General features: G+C 44.1%; 1 protein-coding gene across 4 annotated transcripts in view; it reads left to right on the top strand.

Moving 5' to 3' along the window:
- Positions 1-13,033: 13,033 nt before the first annotated feature.
- Positions 13,034-20,378, top strand: part of PPP1R13B (protein phosphatase 1 regulatory subunit 13B) — an 85,908-nt gene continuing 78,563 nt past the window's right edge. For all 4 annotated transcript variants that reach the window (XM_054971189.1, XM_054971191.1, XM_054971190.1 and 1 more), the window contains exon 1: positions 13,034-13,257. In XM_054971189.1, the coding sequence (XP_054827164.1) occupies positions 13,249-13,257 (9 nt within the window). In that variant the 5' untranslated portion in view covers positions 13,034-13,248. The remainder of the gene's footprint in view (positions 13,258-20,378) is intronic.

A 20,378-nucleotide genomic window follows, 5' to 3' on the forward strand; every position in this document is an offset into this window, starting at 1 on the left:
CTCGATTTAGCTAAACTACATTAATTTCCCACCCTCCGAGACAAAGAAATGGTCCTACAAAACAAATATGAGGGTGCTCTTCAGTGAATCCTGGCATTCCCACAAAGACCATCCCAAAGGATTCTCTATTTGATGGAACCTTTAAAGAGCAACACCGGAAATATCAATAAACGGTGGAAAAGGATATTCGACATGATTATCTTTCCAATGCTTTCATCAATCACAAACTGCTTGTAACAAGATTTTGTATATTATTTTTTATTATTATTTTGGAATTCTGTTGTCATGCAGAAAAATTACAAATCAAAAACTTGAATAAATACCAAATCTATCACTTTTGTTGAGTTTTGACACCTCCCTGGCAGGAAAGGTGGTGATGTAGAAGCAGCGGACAAAAAAACATGATTGGGGTGATCTGAAATTCACTTTGTGGACTCGGATAATTAATCTTGGGTCCTGTCAAGTTTATGCTTCTCCCTTTCATCATGGATCATGATAGGATTGTGAGCGAAGCTTGAGAGAGTAAGAAATAAGGTTTTGTATAGCAGGAATGGAAGAGGGGTTTTGTCTGAACAGGTAAACATGCAGTTTCCAAAGAACACCAGAGGAGTCTGTTGGCTATCACTAGGAAGGGTTGCAATGTGTTTCCTTTTATGGTTGACTTAGGACAAGGCTCCTTTTGAGGGAGGAGGCAAGGGGTAAATAGTGTGCGTCGTCACTTCTGATTTACGGTGACCCTATGCATCAACAACCTCCACAACGTCCCATCATTGACACCCCTTGCTCAGGACATGCCTTTCTTCCTAGCATTATTGCCTTTTCCAGTGAGTGTTGTCTTTTCATGATGTGACCAAAGTACGACAGCCTCTGTTGCTGCATTTTAGCTTCAAGGGAGAATTCAGGTGTGATTTGATCTAGAACCCACATTATTTGTCTTTTTGGCTATCCATAGTATCAAACTCTCCAACACCACATTTCGAAAGAACCTTCTTCCTGGCAGCTTTCTTCATTGGGCAACTTCGCATCCATGCATAGTAATAGAAAGGGCTTTTTTTCTGGGAAAAGAGGTGGTGGAACTCAGCGGGTTGCCCTAGAAGAAAATGGTCGCATGGCTGATGGCCCCGCCCCCTGATCTCCAGACAGAGGGGAGTTTAGAATCGAAACTCCCCTCTGTCTGGAGATCAGGGGGCGGGGCCACCAGCCATGTGACCATTTTCAAGAGGTTCCGGAACTCCGTTCCCCCGTGTTCCCCCTGAAAAACAGCCCTGGTAATAGAGAACACCATAATATGAATGACTTTGATCTTGGTCTCCAGCGACACTTCCTTACACGTGCAGACAGCATTAACAGCAGCATACAAGGCAAGATTAAAACAAGTATTTAAAAATCCAGCAACAGAAGAAATCCAAAGGATGTCAAGTGAGATTAAGACTTCCAGTTGTAGAGAATAGCGTAAAGGAGAACACAAGTAGCTGAGGAATGGAGAGAGCCATTTTGGACTTTGAGAAAAGAACAACCGAAAAACAGATCAAAAAGAGCATAGAAAGAAGAGTAGCCAGATAAGTGGAAACAAGAGAATGAAGACATTTGAAAGAGACATAACCAGGATCCCCCCTGCACATTAAAAGATCTTGTGAAGGCCAGCAGTAAGGATCTCCAGCTTAATTTTTGCAGGCAGAAATGAGGCATGTACAGAAGATAGCAAAGTGCGGATGCAATGCGGGTAACGCACCATTCTGTGCACGGTTACTTCCGGATGGAGACCAATTACTTATGCAGTGTTTAGCTGTTTAAATCATCTGTATTAAAGCTGGATTAGTCCATTTGTATTCAGTCCACCTGCTGTGAGACTTATACCTTTTCTCTGGGTTCCTAATGTAATTAGGCTTATTTGGAGGGGAAAAGAACGTTCTTTTCAGTGCCACAGAGTTTTGGGCTGTAAACCAAGTGGTAGGATTCTGGCTCCTTTTAAAAATCAGTGTGAGTTTATTTATTTATTTATTTATAGTCCGCTTTCCCTGCAAGCAGGCTCAGAGCAGATCACATCATATAGATTCAACAATAAAATCGTATCAACAACATAAAATTCAGACAACATATAAGTTAGGTGGCAACGCAAATCACTCAACCCTGTCAATACATTCTATGTGATGGGGATTGGCAGACAAATAGAAAACATGTCAGTGGGGGGGGGAAACTGGGACGAGGTGTTTTTCGATCCCCTCCAACAGGAGACTGGCAAAGGAGCTCATCCACACCTCGACCTCAACCATATGTCTGGAGAAATATCTCTGTCTTGCAGGCCTGGTGGAAGGATAGTACATCTCACTGGGTCCTAGTTTCAACAGACAGAGAGTTCCACCAAGTTGGTGCCAGGACCGAGAAAGCCCTGGCCCTGGTCAAAGCAAGGTGAGCATCCTTGGGTGAGCAACCAGAAGCTGTTTTTCAGCTGAACGGAGCATCTTCAGGGGAACATATGATGAGAGGCGGTCCCGCAGATATGCTGGTCCCAGTCCACTAAGGGCTTTAAAGGTTAACACCAAAACCTTGAACCTAATCCAGTACACCATTGGGAGCCAGTCTGGCTGACGTAAGGCCAGTGTTATATGTGTCCTATACGGCGTACTTGTAAAGACCTGCACGAACGCATTCTGGACTAGTTGTAATTTCCAGACCAAGACCAAGGATAGCCCTGTGTAGAGCAAGTTACAGTAGTCTAATTGAGAGATGACTATTGCCTGGATCACTGTCGTTAGGTCATAGGTTGAAAGGTAAGGGACGAGCTGTCTGTCCTGACGCAGATGGGGAAAGGGCAGACCTGGCAACCGCTGTGACCTGGGCCTTCATTAACAAGGAGGCATCCGGGACCACTCTCAGACTCCTTACTGTTGGAACGGCCACAAGCAGCGCCCCATCAAGGATCAGGAGCGAGATTCCCGAACCTAACAGTCCACGATGCAAGTGTAGGACCTCCATCTTCAAGGGGTTCAATTACAGTCGACTCCATTTCAGCCACCCAGCCATGGTCTCAAAAGCTGTAGCCAGTTGGCTGTAACGTTTACCGGTTAACGGTAATGAAGGCAAGCTTTCACATTCAGTGTACAAAGTATTAGATTTTTTTTGCATTTGTCATTTACTTCTGAGTTATGTTTTTTTTTTACTCCAATTGTGCCTTTATGAAAAGAAGGAGCAACATTTAAAAGGTATTTATGTAACATCTCTGGTGTTCCTTCAACACAATCCACTTACTGGACATGATCACTTTTCCACCAGGCTAAGTATTTTACAGGTCTGCAAGTATAATAGGACTTCCCTTTGTTCTAAGCATGTGTTTTTAACATTATATGCTCTGGGTCAGGCATACAATTGACCTAATTGTTTGCAGGAATATTCTATCATCCCTGCAATCAGAAAAGTTCCCATCTTCTTTGAGCAGAGAGACATTCCCAGAACAGAACTTAACCTGGTTTGTTTAGGAGGAAAGAACATAATGAGACTTGGGGCTTTTAAAAGTATTTGCTGTGTGTAGAAATATACAAGTAGAACAGGATCAAGGCAAAGAGATGCACCTATGGGGCAGTAAATCTACTGCCCCACATTAGATTGTCAGAGAGAAAGAGAGATCTCACAGGACAAGATCCGCTAACTTACAACTTTGTCTACCAAATTGTTATTTTACCTGTAGGCAGAATACCTGTTCCAGCCTTCAGCTGGTAGAGGTCACTTCCTACAAACTTTAGGTGCTTCAACAAAGGCTGATTCCGCACACGTTAGATAATGCACTTTCAATGCACTTTATCAATCGTTTGAGGTGGATTTTTTGTTCCGCGCACACAAAAGTCCGTTCCAAATGATCTATAAAGAGGATTGGAAGTGCATTATCCAACGTGTGCGGAATCACTCAAAGCCATGGGGAGAACAGATTTCCCACCCGTTATGACCTGCTGAAGAAACAGTCACTGTTGTCAAGAAAACATCGCCATTACATGGTCACAGGTCTTACTTCCAGTCCATTTGCATTGCTCAGATGGCAAACTTGCAATAATAATACACAGCTGTAGTGACCATGTTGGCTTACAGGATACTTTAGGGAGTATTTTACATTTGTGCCCGAGTTCTGAAAGTGCCCGTGAGAGAATGCAAGAGATCTGCAAGGAAAACAGCAAGCACTGCATCTCTAGGAACCATCTACAGCTACTGCAGGAAGAGCCGCACAGCAGCTGGAGATTACTTTGCTGAGAATTTTTGTGGGCACTCTCTCAAAGGCCTGAACAGGAAATCTGGAACTACAGGAAGGAGTTTCTCACTTCCTGTCCCTGAATGCTGAGAGCGGACAAGAGTGTCTGGCCAGTTACAAACATCTCATATTTGCTCTGCTCCATGGATTCTGACCTCTCTAGGTTAAGGGCTGCCAATTTTTATCCGAGATCCCTCTAGCTGTCCTTTTAGTATCAGTTTGATCTGCAGATACAGGGCATTATCTAGCTTCATGCCATGAAATGCTTCAAATGACCATTCCCACCCATTAATAATGGGTCTCGGTGAGAAAGGCAGATTGTAAATGCATTAAAAACTAGATTAGGGTAGCCAACTGCCCCCCCCAAATGTACTGTCCTTTTAATACAGGTATAATGGCCCATTATACCTGTATTAAAAGGACAGTACATTTGGGGGAGGCCAGTTGGCTACCCTAATCTAGTTTTTAATGTATTTACAATCTGCCTTTCTCACTGAGACTCAAAGCAGATTATAGACTGGAAGTCAATGCAATCAAGGCAACTTCATTCTTCCACTTAGTAATAGGGTTACCAACTAGGGTTGCCAGCTCCAGGTTGGGAAATTCCTGGAGATTTGGGGGGGGTACAGCCTGGAGAGGGTGGAGCTAGGGAGGGAAGAGGGCTCAGCAGGGTATATTGCCATAGAATTCACCCTCCAAAGCAGCCATTTTCTCCAGAGGAACTGATCTCTGTGGCCTGGATATTCATTGAAATTCCAGATCTCCAGCCACCACCTGGAGGCTGGCAACCCTGTTACCAACTGCCCTGGAGAAAAATGCCCTGTCTCTTTAACGGGATAACTAGCAAGCCTATTAAGTAAAAGGTTAGCAGTGAATCTACCTGCCCCTCCTCTCCCTCTATCATTCCCCAACAAATAACAATCACAAAACAGATCTTCATTATTTTTGGCTCGGTTCCTTCGTGTCTTTTTTCCTGTGTCCCAGAATGTGTGAATGAGATGGGTGACTCAGTAGAAACCACAGTGATGCCAACTGTTGGATGCGCTTAGTCTTTACATAAGAGTCACCTGTTGCAACCTCCAAAACCAGAAACCGTGCAATACCTTTGGTGAAGACCAACCAAAATGTGAGGAAACAAAAGTGCAAGCTTTTGAGTTCTCCCGAACTATTCATCACTCACCTTTGACGCACAGGAAGGCAAGATTCCAAGAACCAGAACCAGCCACCCAATCCTGATTTTGTTAGGTGAGTAAAACAATATGTGGGTAAGTGACGTCAAGTTGCAACCAACTTATGGCAACCCCAACAAGGGGCTTTCAAAGTAAGTGAGAAGAAGAGGTGGTTTGCCATTGCCTTCTTCTGAGGAAAACAATATAGAAATGTAATTTAAAACCAACCCATGAATTGCAACTTCTCTCCACCTGCACCCATCCCAGTGAAATTAGCTTGGCTTCCTCTAGCATTTGAAATGCAAAGAACAGATGTATTAGTCAGTAAATCCACAGAGCGTTCTAGGTTCATAAATGGGTTTTGCCCCAACCCAATGGAATTTCCCCACTCTTTCACCCTCTCCCCATGAACTGCTGCCCTTGCTCCATGCCGTATTACAAATTGCTTTTGAAACTTCTTGTAGCTTCAAAAGCAACATTATCATGTAGCGGGGAGGAGGGTGGACTAATAAAGCCCCCCGCTATTCATGGAATGATAACATACTTTGATGTAAGGCATATCTGTTCTTTAGAAGGAATATACTTCATTCCAGATCTGCCTAACACTTAATAGTAAAACTGATCTTCTGCCTAGCACCCTGTACTTTATACTTTCCTAACAGTGTGTTTTAAATTTACAACTGAACTGGAATTTACTTTCCCATAACATTTTTATTATTGTGCAGAACATATTGGACAGGATCCCAAAAAGCTGCTTTGGGTGCAGCCAAGAGCTGGGCCGTGCCCTGTAGTATTGTTGACATTTTTCATTGGAACTGCAGACACTCCCACCATCTCACATACTATTTTCCCCAGTGGAGAGAAAAGCTGCCTGTAGAGGATTTTCAGCTTTAAAAAGGCAGGAGGAGGAAGAATTAAGCAGTCCCTTCCCTGGTTCTTTCTCCATTCAAACTCCAGAGATTGCTTTGGGTTGAAAAAGAAATTGGGGCAAAGATTTGCCTGGGTACGTGTCACACAACCTAGCTTGGAGTTGGATCTAAGATGGCATTCAGACAATTATTTTAAGCAGAACGTTCAAGGGACGTTATGAGCTTGGCTTGTTGCCCCTGCCTCACTTCCACCCCTTGTGTGGAGAATCTTGGTTAGGAAGTAAATTCTGCTTACCCATAATGCATCAGTGTAGATTCAAGGTTCTGGTATTGACCTATAAGGCCCTGTGCGGACTGGGACCAGTGTATCTATGGGACCGTCTCTCCCCATATATTCCCCAGGGGACACGCCGATCAGGAGACAAACAGCTGTTGGTGGTCCTTGGCCCCAAGGAGGCCCACCTAGCCTCAACTAGAGCCAGGGCCTTTTCGGTCCTGGCTCCCACCTGGTGGAACGCTCTGTCTGCTGAAATCAGGGCCCAGCAGGACCTACTATCTTTTCGCCGGGCCCGCAAGATAGAGTTGTTCCGCCAGGCATATAGCGGAGGCTGGGCCTCCGCCGGCCTGGAAAAAGGGTTGTATAAATCTTAACCCTGCCTGTGAAGGCTGTCCACCATCCTGTTTTAAATGTGTTGTTTTTAATGTACATGAACTTTTTAATTGTATTTTTAATATGTTGTCATCCACCCTGAGCCCGCTCAGAATACAAATCTGAAATAAAATAGATGTATGCATAGTGACAAATCCGAATGATTTGGAACTGGGATACAAGGTACTTAAACAGGCCTTATGGACTGGCTGGATTGGTGGCTGCTTCCACCACAAAACCTCCCAAATACTAGGGTAAGGCTGGTTAATGTGCAAAAAGTCTACATCTCTCTCTCTTTGGTACTAAATGCCTTTGACAGTTGAGTCCCTAGAACACTTATTTCTCATTATACAGATTATAATCTGCTATTATTGGCAAACAAAAGCCCAGGCAAGTTACTATTGTTCTTTGGTGAGGAAAACTTGTACAGCAGGTACGAACTGACAGAATTCTGGCCCAAAAGAAATTCGTCCAAAGTTGTATGAGGGGGAGTCTACATTATTTTTTTTAGAATACCAGTACAGGGAGGAAACAAAGAAGACAATGTAAATTTTTTAAAAAATATTTTAACCACTGTTTTCCTCCTCAATTAGTACCCAAAGCGGCTTACAATATCATTCTCCATTTTATCCTGATGACAGCAGCCCTGTAAGGTAGGTTAGGCTGAAAGGGGATTTGAATCTGTGTGTCTCCCAGATCCACTAGAACCGCCAGTTCTCTTTAACCCTGTCCCTCTTAATGAGGAAAAGCAAGAGATTTCATAAGGTGCTTTTCTACACAGAACTAGCCGTTCCCCATAAAATAATTGAAACTAATGTGAAGTATGCTCCTTTCTGAGTCAGTAGGAAACTCTGTAGAAAGCAAACGTTTTGTTCAACAAACATGTTGCAACGATCATTGTTTTCTTTTGCTCTTATGTCAGTGTCAACTTCAAAATGTCTTGGCCTTGGTCTGGTACTTGAAGTTCCTGCTGGTCACAGCACATCACTCTGGTTATTTAGTACAGAACGGAGCAATGCACTTTGTATGTATGTTCAGAGCTATTTTCCTGCCTGCAAAATATCAGAGTATGTTAATGCAGTTATTGATGTGGTATAGTGGAATCATGTGTGATTATTTGCTTGGGGGGAATAAAGGGCAGGACCAAAAATATATGGACAGATGAGGCAAATGCATAGGTGTGTAGTAGTTCTGCATGTTACATACACACCCACGAGGAACACACGGTTAACTTGCATTTGTTGTGGTTACTTCCTCATATTCCATACCACAGCCAGGGTGGTGTAGTGGTTAGAGTGTCAGATTAGGACACTAATCTGGGGGGTCCTAAAGCTGTTTGAGGTAGTGGTTAAGAGTGGCAGGTCTCTAATCTGGAGAGCTGGATTTGATTCCCTACTCCTCCGCTTGAAGCCAGCTGGGTGACCTTGGGTCAGTCACAGCTCCTCAGAGCTCTCTCAGCCACACCCACCTCACAGGGTGATTGTCGTGAGGATAATAATAACACTTTGTAAACCGCTCTGAGTGGGTGTTAAGTTGTCCTGAAGGGCGGTATATAAATCGAATGTTGTTGTTGTTATTATTCTGCCTAGGGGTCATTTCGTAGAAAAAGAGCTGGAGGAACTCATTAGCATAACTATTAGCATAACTCATTAACATATGCCATGCCCTTTGACAGAACCAGAAATATGTCATTAGCACAACTGATTTGCATATGCCACACCCCCTGACATCATCTATCCTGGCTGTTTGGACCCAATCTTGGCCATTCAGGGATGAAATTGGGCCCAAAATGGCAAAAAGGGGCTGAAAATGGCCAAAAAGGGGCCCAAAATGGTCAGGATTGGGCCGCTGCTGAGCAGGAGAGTGATCCACCATCCGTCAGAGGCCCGATCAGGGCTGTTTTGGCCCCAATCCAGGCCAAAACGGGACCAAATGGCCGAGAGTCAGGTGGGCGGGGCCACCTGACACGTGACCTCTTTGGGGAACTGCCGGAACTGCGTCCCCCCTCAAAATGAGCCCTGATTCTGCCCTAGAAGCTCGCTGGGTGACTTTCGGCTAGTCACACTCTTGCAGCTTAACCCACCTCACATGGTTGTTGTGAGGATATAAAGGAGAACGAGGTAAGTTGCTTTAGGTCCCCGTAAGGAAAAGGTTGGGTATAAATGAAGTATATAATAAGAACCAGAAGTATAAGTCCTTGTGGAATGATAACTCATCGTATGGAACATGGAGGGGGCAAGAGATTCCCCCTTTAAACAGACATGAAGTTGCCTTCTACTGAAGCAGACCATTGGTCTATCAGGTCAGTATTGTCTACTTCACCTCTTCTGGATCTCAGGATAGAATTCTTTCACACTGCCTATTGCCTCGTCCTTTTAACTGGAGATGCTTGGAGTTGAACTGTTCCTCCACTGAGCCATGTCCCCTCCTCCCCTCACACTCTCCAAGTGGACCTTTTAAGCATTTATGCGCCAATCCCTCGGATGTTTACCTAGCTTGCTTCCTAGCCAGACTGGAGTCTATCATGTGGTTTTCCTGCCAACCACAATCTCTTCTGAAGTTTAAGTTTGGGGCTGGCCATTCCCAAGCTCAAAGCCTATGAAAAACAAGCAAACTATGCAACACACCGGAAGACAGAAACCACAGTGAAAACACAGACCAGGCTTTGATGCAGTGGCACACCTGATTCCAATCATGTTCATTCAGAATGTTTAGTCCCATTGATTTTAATGGTATTTATTTCCATTATAGTGTGTGTGTGGAGGGTCAAGTATAATTTATTTGGGCTCAGCAGAAACTCAAAACTTGCCTCCAGTCCCATTCCATAATCTCATGAGCTCTGAAAAATAAAATAGAAGTTCAGAGACATCTCAAAGACGAACAAATCTTATTTCAGTTTATGCCGAAATGTTATTTTGTAAGGTTTCACTGGACTTCTGTTTTGTTTTATTGCTTCAGAGCAGTTCTAAACTGGCCTCTGCAGTGGGGCTTACTACCAGAGAAACGTTCCTTTGATTGCATTATAATACAGCTACTCCTCCAGAATTATGAATGATGAAAGAAGCATTTGTTTTATTTTTGAAATGACATCAGTAATCCATATCTTGTTCTCAGTGCATTGTGCCCAGGCTAGCCCAATCTCATCAGCTCGCGGAAGCTAAGCAGGGTCGGCCTTGGTTAGTACTTGGATGGGAGACCACAAAGAAAGTCCAGGGTCTTTGCACAGAGGTGGTCAATGGCAAACCACCTCTGTTCCTCTCTTGCCTTGAAAACCCTGTGGATTTACCATAAATTGGCTGTGACCAGACGGCACTTTACACGTACACAATGCTTGTTTATCAACATGCTTAATATTTCATTTCATATTTCTGTGATCTCGGTGTTATCATATTGCTTATTTGATTTCATCTTATTGATTGCATTGACTTGCGCTGCAAAACCTGCCTCGAGTGTCAGTGAAAAAGGTAAATAGCATTCATGAATAGCATACATAATAAAAATAATGGTAGTGGGCTTGCAGCCCAAGCCCCCTGCCGCAGATTCCTGGGGTCCAGAAAAAGTTTCCCCTTTTCTTCAGGCTTGGACCTTGCGCATGTGAGCTTGAGATCTTAATATGAGAATAAATATGGTTGTATGTAGTAGGACTAATTGTCAGTAAATACAGATAGTAATCAACTTGAAAATATGCTTAGGTCTGCAGCCTGACCCTAAACCAACTTAACTTGCAGGCAGAGAAGAAAACCACCCCCTGCCATATATGCAGAGAGGTTTGTTTTACCAGATTTTGAGGGCTGGGCTCTCCATTTGTCCGGTATGACAGTCTTTTAGGGCAGGGGATGGAATGGAATGTGCTGGGCTAACCGAGCCCAGTAGGCAGCACCAGCAGCTATTTGGGGAGGCAGAGGTGTGGAGGGTGGAGGAAGTTACCTGAGGAAACCTCCCAAAAGCAACGCGATCCTCACCTGAAAAAGGTATCTGAAGAAGGGAGCTGTGACTCTCAAAAACTTACACCCTGAAAATCTTATTGGTCTCTAAGGTGCCACTGGACTTAAATCCTGCTGTTCTACTGCAGACCAACGCAACTACCCACCTAAACGACCCTTCCCCAGCTTTCTTCATTTCCAGCTCCCTTTTCTTGCTCTGTGAAAATGAACAGAACTCCATACAATTGAACAGGAGAATGGGGAGTGTGATCTTCTGAGGGTGGGGGCGCAATCTCTTTCTCTTTATTTCCGATCTCAGCCTCATTCTTCTATTTAAATAAGAATCTTCAGCAGGAATACCCATTCCACTACATTCTTTTTTTGCTTAGCTCAGACTGTGTTGACTTACTCTGTGTCATCCGCCTTGGGTCCTAGTGAGAAAGGCGGACTATAAATGACACAAATAAATAATTTTTTAAAACACAAGGAGAGTTGGGGGGGGGGGTCGCCTAACATGTAGTAAATATCTTATGCGTCCTTGGGAAGGCAGGCAAGTGGTGGGAGAGGGAGGAGGAGAAAATCAAAGCAGGACGTCAGAACCCGTGTCCACCTGAAGCCGAATTGGGAAGGCAGCCCAGTGAGGACATGGCACCAACACCCTGGACACGCTTCCTTAAGGAGTAATAAAGGCAGGGCTGATTGGAGGGGGAACCCGCAGGAACGCAGTTCCAGCAGTTCCCCAAAGAGGTCACATGTCAGGTGGCCCCGCCCACCTAACCCTTGGCCATTTGGGGCCTGTTTCAGCCTGGATTGGGGCCGAAATGGGCCGGATCGGGCCTCTGACGGGTGGTGGATCACTCTCCCACTCAGCAGTGGCTCGATCCTGACCATTTTGGGCCCCTTTTCAGCCATTTTCAGCCCCTTTTTGCTATTTTGGGCCCAATTTCAGCCCTGAATGGCCAGGATTGGTTCCAAAACAGCCAGGATAGATGTGGGGGGGGGGGGGGGTGCGGCATATGCAAATCAGTTATGCTAATGACACACTTCTGGTAATGTCAAGGGGCATGGCATATGCTAATGAGTTATGCTAATGAGTTCCTCCAGTTCTTTTTCTACGAAATGACCCCTGAATAAAAGTAATTGTCTTGTGTTACTCTCTGCAAATAGTCCCGGAGAGCCTTGCCTTGTCCTGCGTGAGCTTTTGAAAGGAGGCCTTGCTTCTGAACGCGTCGGATCTGCTCGGGAGAGAGCCTCTCCGGCAGCCCCAGTGCCATGGGCACATTCCTAAAACCGGGATCGCTGTAAGAAAAGCAGCGCCAAGACAAGCCTCTGAACCACCCCCCCCCCCGGCCCGGTCATGATTAATCCGGATTCACAAGCACCACCGAAACCATCCGGAACCAAGCGAAACGTGTTGGGGAAATCGTAGATTGATTTGCAGGATAAGAATAAAGTTAACCAAAGTGGCTTTGCTGTAAGATTGCTTATGTGCATTTTCCCAACTGAGTTAATGGGACAATTCTCCTCACATTAGGGAGTATATGTTATGCTCCTTCTTTCCTTATTATCTTTCCTAGCTCCTCAATAATAAAGGGGAATGCAAAGCAATCGAGCAGGAACAGAAGTAGGCAACAATGCATTATTATTAATGTATATGATCGACTAATAATAATAATAATTCTGAAACAATAATAATACTATTAATAATAATGGAAAGGGGGTAATAATAACTAATAATAAACAATGGTGAGGGGCTACATTATTATTGAATGAATCCTAATAATAGAAGAGGATTTTAAAAATTTATATATATATTTATGTAACTGAAAGACGATTATCACAATGGGAGAGGCAAAATAATAATAAATAATGCATCACCCGGCAGGGCGGTGATTCATCCAAGCGGGCACAAGGCACGAGCGGCTCCCGCCCCCTTCCCGTCCCCGCTGCGCGGATCCATGTGTGTGCCCGCGTCACGTGGGGTCCAAAGGCCAGGCGCGCCCCCGCTCGCTCGGCCTCCCTCCCTCTTTCCTCATTCCAACACGCTCGGACAAAGCCACGCCCCCTTCCCCCACTTCGGCCAATCGCCGGGCGCCGTCGTTAACCCCTGGCGGGGCGGAGCGGAGCTGAGGGAAAAACTCTGAGGGAGAAGGAGGGGGAGGGGCAAGAGGCGGCCGCGGCTCGGTGCGGTTTGGTTGTCGCCGCCGCCGTGAGGAGAAAAAGCGACGGTTGGGAAGCGGGGAAGAGCAACCACCGCCGCCCCTTTCCTCCGGTACGGTGTTCAGGAGACGGGGAGGAGCGGCCAGGCCTCGTCCGGTCGGCGTGCGCGAGAGCGCGCCCCCGCGCGCGCCCCCCTCCTTTCCCTCCCAGCGGCGGCCTGGCTTGAGCGGCAGCCCCGGAGATGATGCCGGTGAGTGGGGCTCGCGGGGCCGAGGTGGGGGGCGGCCTGCCCGTCCTTGTCTTGGGCGGTGGGGAGGGGGATCGGTTGGAAAGCCCTTCCCTCGTCCCTGTCACGTCCAGCGGGGGAAAGGCGCTCCGAGGCAGGTGCCACTCGGAGCCCCTTTGGCGCTGGGTTCTGTCAGTCCCGATCCTCCTGCCACGGTATTGTCGCCCTTCATGCACACGCATGCACACCGAGGTGTGTATGTGCGTGTGTGTGTCTTGTTTGTACGTGGGGAGGGATCCTGTTCAGTTCCCCCCCCCCGCCTGCCCTTACTAGATGTGACAGGGCCGATTGCAGAGGCTTCCCCTGAGGCTGACACGGGAAGGCTCCCTCCTCTTTTTTCCTACCTCTCCCCCAACCCTTTGGCATGCAGGTGAGTTTTTGCCTCCCCCCCACTTAGGGGAAGTCCTCCCCCTTCTCCTTACTAATCTGTGATTATTACTTGACACATACATTTATTATTGAAAGGTAGTTCCATCTTTTTTGTTGAAGGATTTTTTTTTAAGGCTGATGTTGTTGTGGAATGGTCAAGGAGGAAGCGGGGAGGTGTGTATGTTTTCTGGCCTTTCATCAGACTGTAGTCATGTGTGCGTCTGTCTCTCTGAATATGCACCAAGGTGGCACCCCGAATGCATGATGACAGGCCACAGGCAGACGGGTTAAGGCTGCAGTCCTATGCATACTTGCCTATGAGTAAGCTTCATTGAATCTAGTTGGACTTGTTACCCATTTCTCAGTACCTCTGATAGAAATGTATGACTGCCCCTATTTTGGAGATGCGTATGCTTTTGTATCCCTTGCTTATTTCATATGTATATGTATATATGAATGGAGCTTTGCTTTGAATTGTGTTGCATTGTAAGGGTATTTATTTAGATGTGATGGTTTCTCTGGTAACATTCTGGGCTGCATTACTTCTGGATTTTCTTTTAATGTGTGTGGGGATAGAATGTGCTGCTCCATGGTCATATGTGGCTTCATCACTACCTCTTGTAGTCTGTGACTTATTCAGTTGTTCGGTTCTGAATGTTTTCGTGAACCTGTTCTCCTCATTTTGAATTTGTAAAAGAGGTATCTAGCAAGTAATAGAGCTAATTTCCCCCCCAGAATTCTCCCACCTCTTAAAAATAAGGGGGAAATTCTCTGCAGTATTCACATCTGTAGGAAAGCACTGGAATGCTTGGACAGGAGGGGGTGACCAAAAATCAAACAAGTAGACCATAAAATGGCGTTTATTTAGTATGAATGAGATCTCTCTGTGTGTAGTATTAAAAAGGCATTTAGAACGCAGGCTTTTCAGCATGGGTTTCAAGACAAATTGACTTTTGCTAAAGGAGCAAAAGTCCTAAATATGACAGCATGCTAGAATAGCAAAAAGACAGGCATACAATTGATATGTAAAACTTTCTTATGATACAGGTCTCTGACATGCAAAAAAAATTACATATAAGAAGTCTTAGACTGTAAGTCTTACTGAATGTAGCTGCAGTCTATTAAATACTTCCTCCAGAGTATTTCCAATTCCTTCATTGGTCTTGTTCCAATAGGAATGTTCTGTAGATGTAAAAATTGAACATAGCATTATTGAAAATATGCCTGTAAGAAGTTGTTATCAAGGCCTAAGCTTAAAAATTTAAGATGATTATATTTGTTGTTAGGAGGTGGCTGTAAAACAGGCACAGGCAGTTTTTATAGCAGGCAATCTGACATGCATCTTCCAAACACAGTTTTATGAACTGTATTCTCATTGTAGCTCTGTTTAAAGATCCCTTTTCCAGTGCCTTGAGTGACTTTATCTTAATTTTATTTTGCTTTGAAAAATACTGATTATTGTATATCTTCCATTACTATAATACATGTGTTAAATATTGCTCTTTCTTGTGACCATGTGATGTGAGATCACAGTTAACTAAATTATTATTAATGTTGCTTATGGTATATTTTAGTAGCACTGATCAATTTTTATTGAAAAACTGCAGCTAATTATTTAAATTGTATTTGAAATTAAATTTTGTTTAATCAAAGTGATAGGGTTTCTTTTCCTTGAAGAACATGCATTACTTGTGGTAAAACAGTGTCCTTTATTCTGTCATAATGCAGAAAACCGTGCAGAGAAAGCTTGAAACAATTACCATGAATCTCAGTTCAGGCCTTCAGCAGCATGATACTCTAGTTCTGGGCTTCAGCGTGAATGGCACATGTACAGAATTATGTCCAGTTGTTTGATGGTTTACTTTTGCGGATGAGGAAGTTGATAGAACTAGAATTACTTTTTTCTTTGAGCACAATAATTTCGTGTCTATTGCAGCAATCCACAAACCACATAAAATGGTTTAATCTCATTGAAGTCTCTGTGGCAAAGCTTCATTAAGTGCTTATTGCTTACATTCTGTAGTAAAAAGGCCAAGACCATCAGGTATTACTGTAGTTGGGGCTTATCCACACACACACTTGGGGGAGAGTGGCTTCAAAATGGTCTAGCGTTATATACAAATACTACTTAGGGGGGAAAGTTCTTAGAAAGAATATTCTATGTGGTGCAACTGCTCCCCCCCGCCCCCCCGCCCTGGAAGCTGCATGCTCATTATAGCAAGCTGCTTTACCACTAGCCATTATGGTAGCTGTAGCTTTCCCTAGATCCTTGCCTGCTCTGTTCTTTTGGGCCAGAGGATTAGCTGAGGGCAGGAACCAGAGGGGTGTGTGTTGGAAGGGGAGGGGGTTGAAACAGTAGCATAGCTTTTAAAGGAATAAAAACTTTAATAGAGACTGGGATTGTAGATGGGGTTTCATAGGAAAGAGGACTGAAATCCAAGGAAATGAGAAAATCCAAGTGTTTTAGTTCTTTCCCACGTGTACTTCTTCCTACTGGGCTGAGGGTAGATCAAGTTGGATTGGGAGGCTATTGGAGCTGAGTGATTTTTCTCAACTTCCTTCTACCACCAATGGATGGCTAGTGACAGAAAATTTTCAGAATCTCCTGTGTAGCGCAATCCCCCCCCCCCCCGCAACTAATGTTACAGGATTGTGGAAGCCAGTCTTTAAAGTGCTACAGGGAAAGAAGTCTGAATGCTTTTGTTCTGAATATTTTCATTCTGAAGGTGCTGATACTCTAGATTTGAGTTACGTCCAGCAAATCCCAGTGGTTTCAGAACAAAACAAAATCTCATGTGACTGAAGCCAGGAGCCTGTAGAAATCAATTTTGTGGCAAAGTCTTAAAAAAAATACTTATAAGCCTTTTGCATGTCTGTGAGGCAAAGTCAGCAGGCTGTAATTTGGCACTGTGTTGGAGGGGAGGGTCTCCATCCGGTCCAGACAGTGGAGTCACTAGGAGAACGAACAGGATTAGTCAGTGCCTCAGTAAGACCTTGAGTGACCTATTTCTTTTCCTCATTTAAGAAAATTAGTGCCATTAATTACAGAAAAGCAAAACAGTGCATTGGGTAGAACATTGCAATGGGAGAAAACCCTGTGTGCTACCATTCACTGTGCCTTTACAAGGTCTCTGCAGTGTTCAGGCCTGGATACAACACAAACCTCACCCATTATAATAATTTGGCATTTCCTAGTATGGTACTAGGATAATGGTAGCATAATATTCCTTTCTGTTTGGGGCTACATCTTTTAAGAAAAGTATTCTACTAGAGAAAATTTTAGGCAACAATGATAATGGCTTTCAAATGTACATCCCATGCAAAAAGCAATGGAAGCAACAAAAATCGCATACAGAAATATGGGTGGCTACCTTCAGCATTTAGACATTTGAAGGAAGTTAGTTGTGAAAAAGCCTGAGAAAATACTGTTTACTGAAGAGAACAGATCAATTTGTTGCAGGGAGAACATTTGCTCAAATATTACCGAAATATTTCTTCAAAATGACTGTCAAGATGGAAATGGGTGTTGAGCAAGGAACAAGTCGGTGCATCGAGAAGTATTTCGTTAAAGGGAGAACAGGAATATAATTGTTCCATGTATAATAAACTTACTTAGGTTCAGGTATTTGGACTATGCTGCCCATTAGACAGTATCCTGTCCCCGTCTGGACCAAAGAAGCTCTGATTCTGCAACTGTAATAAATTATGCAAATTTGAATATATTTGATCAATCTTAATACAGCTGTTCATCTTTGGGCTTTCAAAGTTTTTTCTGTTTTGCCATTCATAGTGGTAGAAGATAAAGGAGAAGAGTGAGTGGTATTTGTGGAAAGCCAATACATGAAATGAGTCAGAAAATAATAGCTGCTATAGAGAGTCAAATGGGGCAGTGTGGGTGTAACACTCTTGATCTCTTAAGCATGGCTAAATGATTGGGAAAAGGCCATAGAATCATGGAGTTCTTTCTCTCAGCCCATCCTTTGAATTCTTCCCACTATTCTCTTACCAGCTTAACTACAGTTAAGTGTTTCACAACACAAATGTTGACCATGGTTAATACTAAAATGTATCTGTGCTCATATATCTGATATCTAAGACTGCACCAACCTGGAGGGGAAAAGTAACCAGTTCCTTTAATATATGCTTAATATGTAGAAATAGGCAGATAAGGTGGCATGGAGGTAAATGACATTCCATTAAGCCTCTATTAAAGGAACAGGAAACTCTAATAACTGATCATTTGTATACTGCTCTTCTGGACAAATTAATGCCCTCCCAGAGCAGTGAGCATTGTTATTACCTCCACAATACAGCTGGGGCGGAGAGGAGTGGCTCACTCTATGTCATGATCCTGGACTTCTTTGAAGGTCTCCCATCCAAGTACTGACCAGGTCTGACACTTCTTAGTTTCAAAGATCTGAGGACATCGGGCTACCCTGGGTCATCCAGATCAGGGCATCCCTTTTTGTTTTAATTTTGGCAGTTGCTGTCAGTTGTTCATTTGTTGGGATTCCCAGCTAATCAATAAACCCGGCCCTGGCTTGCTTGTGCTTTTAATAGCAATTTGATGTGTAGAAATCAGCTGGTGAAGTTTTTCATAACATAGAAATATATTACCTCAAAACGGCTGCATTTAAAGTTGCTGTTAAAGAAACAACCATAGTGACTCGAGGAAAAGTTAGCATTTGCTTTGGGAAAAAATATTCTTACATGACTAAAGACTAACTGTTGATCTTTTAAGATTGCATATAAAATCTTTGTAGGAAGAATGGCAGGCATTTGTTAGCTTATGACTTGTCAAAAGAACAGTTAGGTGCATTCAATGGAATATAGTGCCAGTTAATGATAGTAAGTATAAAGCTGAGGCAGCAAGCGGGTTGGAGCCACATAAGGAGGGCCAACCTAGATCTTTGCCTAGGCAAAAACCCAGGCCTAACTTGGAAGCTTTTATTGCTAAGGCACAAGCTAGATGTCATGATTTCTAATGATTTGGGTAGTGGTTTTTCAGACCCACCTCTCATTCTGCATTGTAACCCTAGGACTCTCACCCTCAGGATACCCCATTTAGGGGCTCCACTTCACACATGCTTAGGTCTAGATGAGGGAGTCTGCATCCAGCTAAAATTTTGTGGTCCAGCTGAAATTAAGATAGCAGAAGTGAGTCCTTAAGCAGCAGCGAGCCATGCCAAGGGCAGTGGAATGCGGAGCAGCTCATCCATCATGCAAAAGCCCATCCCGAGGGGGACTGAACTGGAGGGCCATCTCCCCAGGACTAATTTGGAGCCTACTCCCTGAATAATTTGATCCTAATGAATGACCTAGGTCAAGACAATAAGCAACAGATCAACCCCACCTAGTTCCTTCCTGTATCTTAAAGGCTGAGCAGGAACATTCCTGCCCTTCCCTAATCTCATCAATCACCCAGCCACAATCCTATCTCCCCCCAGCCTCCTAAGGGGAACATGCTTCAATTTTTGGCCTTTCTGCAAACCAGGGAAAACTCTCCTTACAATAATAACATATTCTCTAGAATTAGGTTTTCTCATAGCTTTAATCCACGGCAGGATCTAGGAGGTGCTCAGCCTTATCATAAACCCATCATCCACCAGACAAAGCCACCTGTTACTCCTAGTCATTTGTCCAGTTATCATTGCCTCATGTTATGACCAGCACATTTCAGATCATAAGCATCTATACTAGCTGACAGCCCCATCCTGAACGTTCAGCTGCCTGATCTTAGCACCTCCAGCATTTTTAGAGTATAAGTATAGTTCCCAAAGAATCCCCAATACTTGGCAGTAGTTTTTCCAGCTACTGCCTGTGTGTAACAGGTTCCTTGAAGATGCAAGCTGGTCTCTGTCTCTACACTCCACTTTTGTGCTCTGCACATCAGGACTCTACAGAATTTCTACACTTTTCCAGACAGGTCATGCTCTCATTTGCACAACCTTCTCCTTTGTAGCTGTTAGGGAAAAGTTTTGGTTTGCTGTTTTGCAGTCTTTCTTTCTCCCCCCCTTCCATTTCCATAACAGTTGTTATTTTGGCTTGTGTCATTTCAATAAAATCCTTTTATTCTAAGAGTGCTTATTCCTCATTGTTACTCTGAGTGCTTTGCTGGATCTGAACCTTGGTATACACAGGGTAAATATCCCCAAAATATTGTTTTTAAGTACCCAGCAATACACATGTTTATTCTTTGTCAGCAAAGGGACACCTTTGCTGATTATAGGGTCTTCACGTGTATTTGGGTAATAGCTCAAGCACATGGCAGAGGCTGGAAAGTAAGTTCCCAAGTGTCACAGGGACCCAATTCAAATGAGGGCTGTGCTGTGAGGGGAAAGAGGCTTCAGCCTTCCATTTGTGCCATTTTACTAACCCAAGGGGGCACTGTTTTGCACTACTGGGGAGCTGCATGTGCAATGAATACTATGTGTGTAGCCCCTCCCAGAGGGCAAGTAACTCCCCTTCCCTCCACCAAACTTGTTAAAATTTGTCACATCTAGTTTGAGATGAATTGGATAAGGGTGAATCAGGCTGGAGCCTGAAGTGGGAGTATTGCCCACTCATCCCCCTAAGAATTGCAAGTGGTGTCAAATAAACCAGAGGGTTTCTGGCTCTTCCTAACACCCCTCCCCCTTCTGATTATAATTATTCTTTTATTCAAGGGCATAATACTTGAGCGTTTCCATTTACAAGTAGTTACCTTGAGATAACTA

The sequence above is a fragment of the Eublepharis macularius genome, chromosome 2, assembly GCF_028583425.1.
Source record: "Eublepharis macularius isolate TG4126 chromosome 2, MPM_Emac_v1.0, whole genome shotgun sequence".
Classification (NCBI taxonomy): Eukaryota; Metazoa; Chordata; class Lepidosauria; order Squamata; family Eublepharidae; genus Eublepharis; species Eublepharis macularius.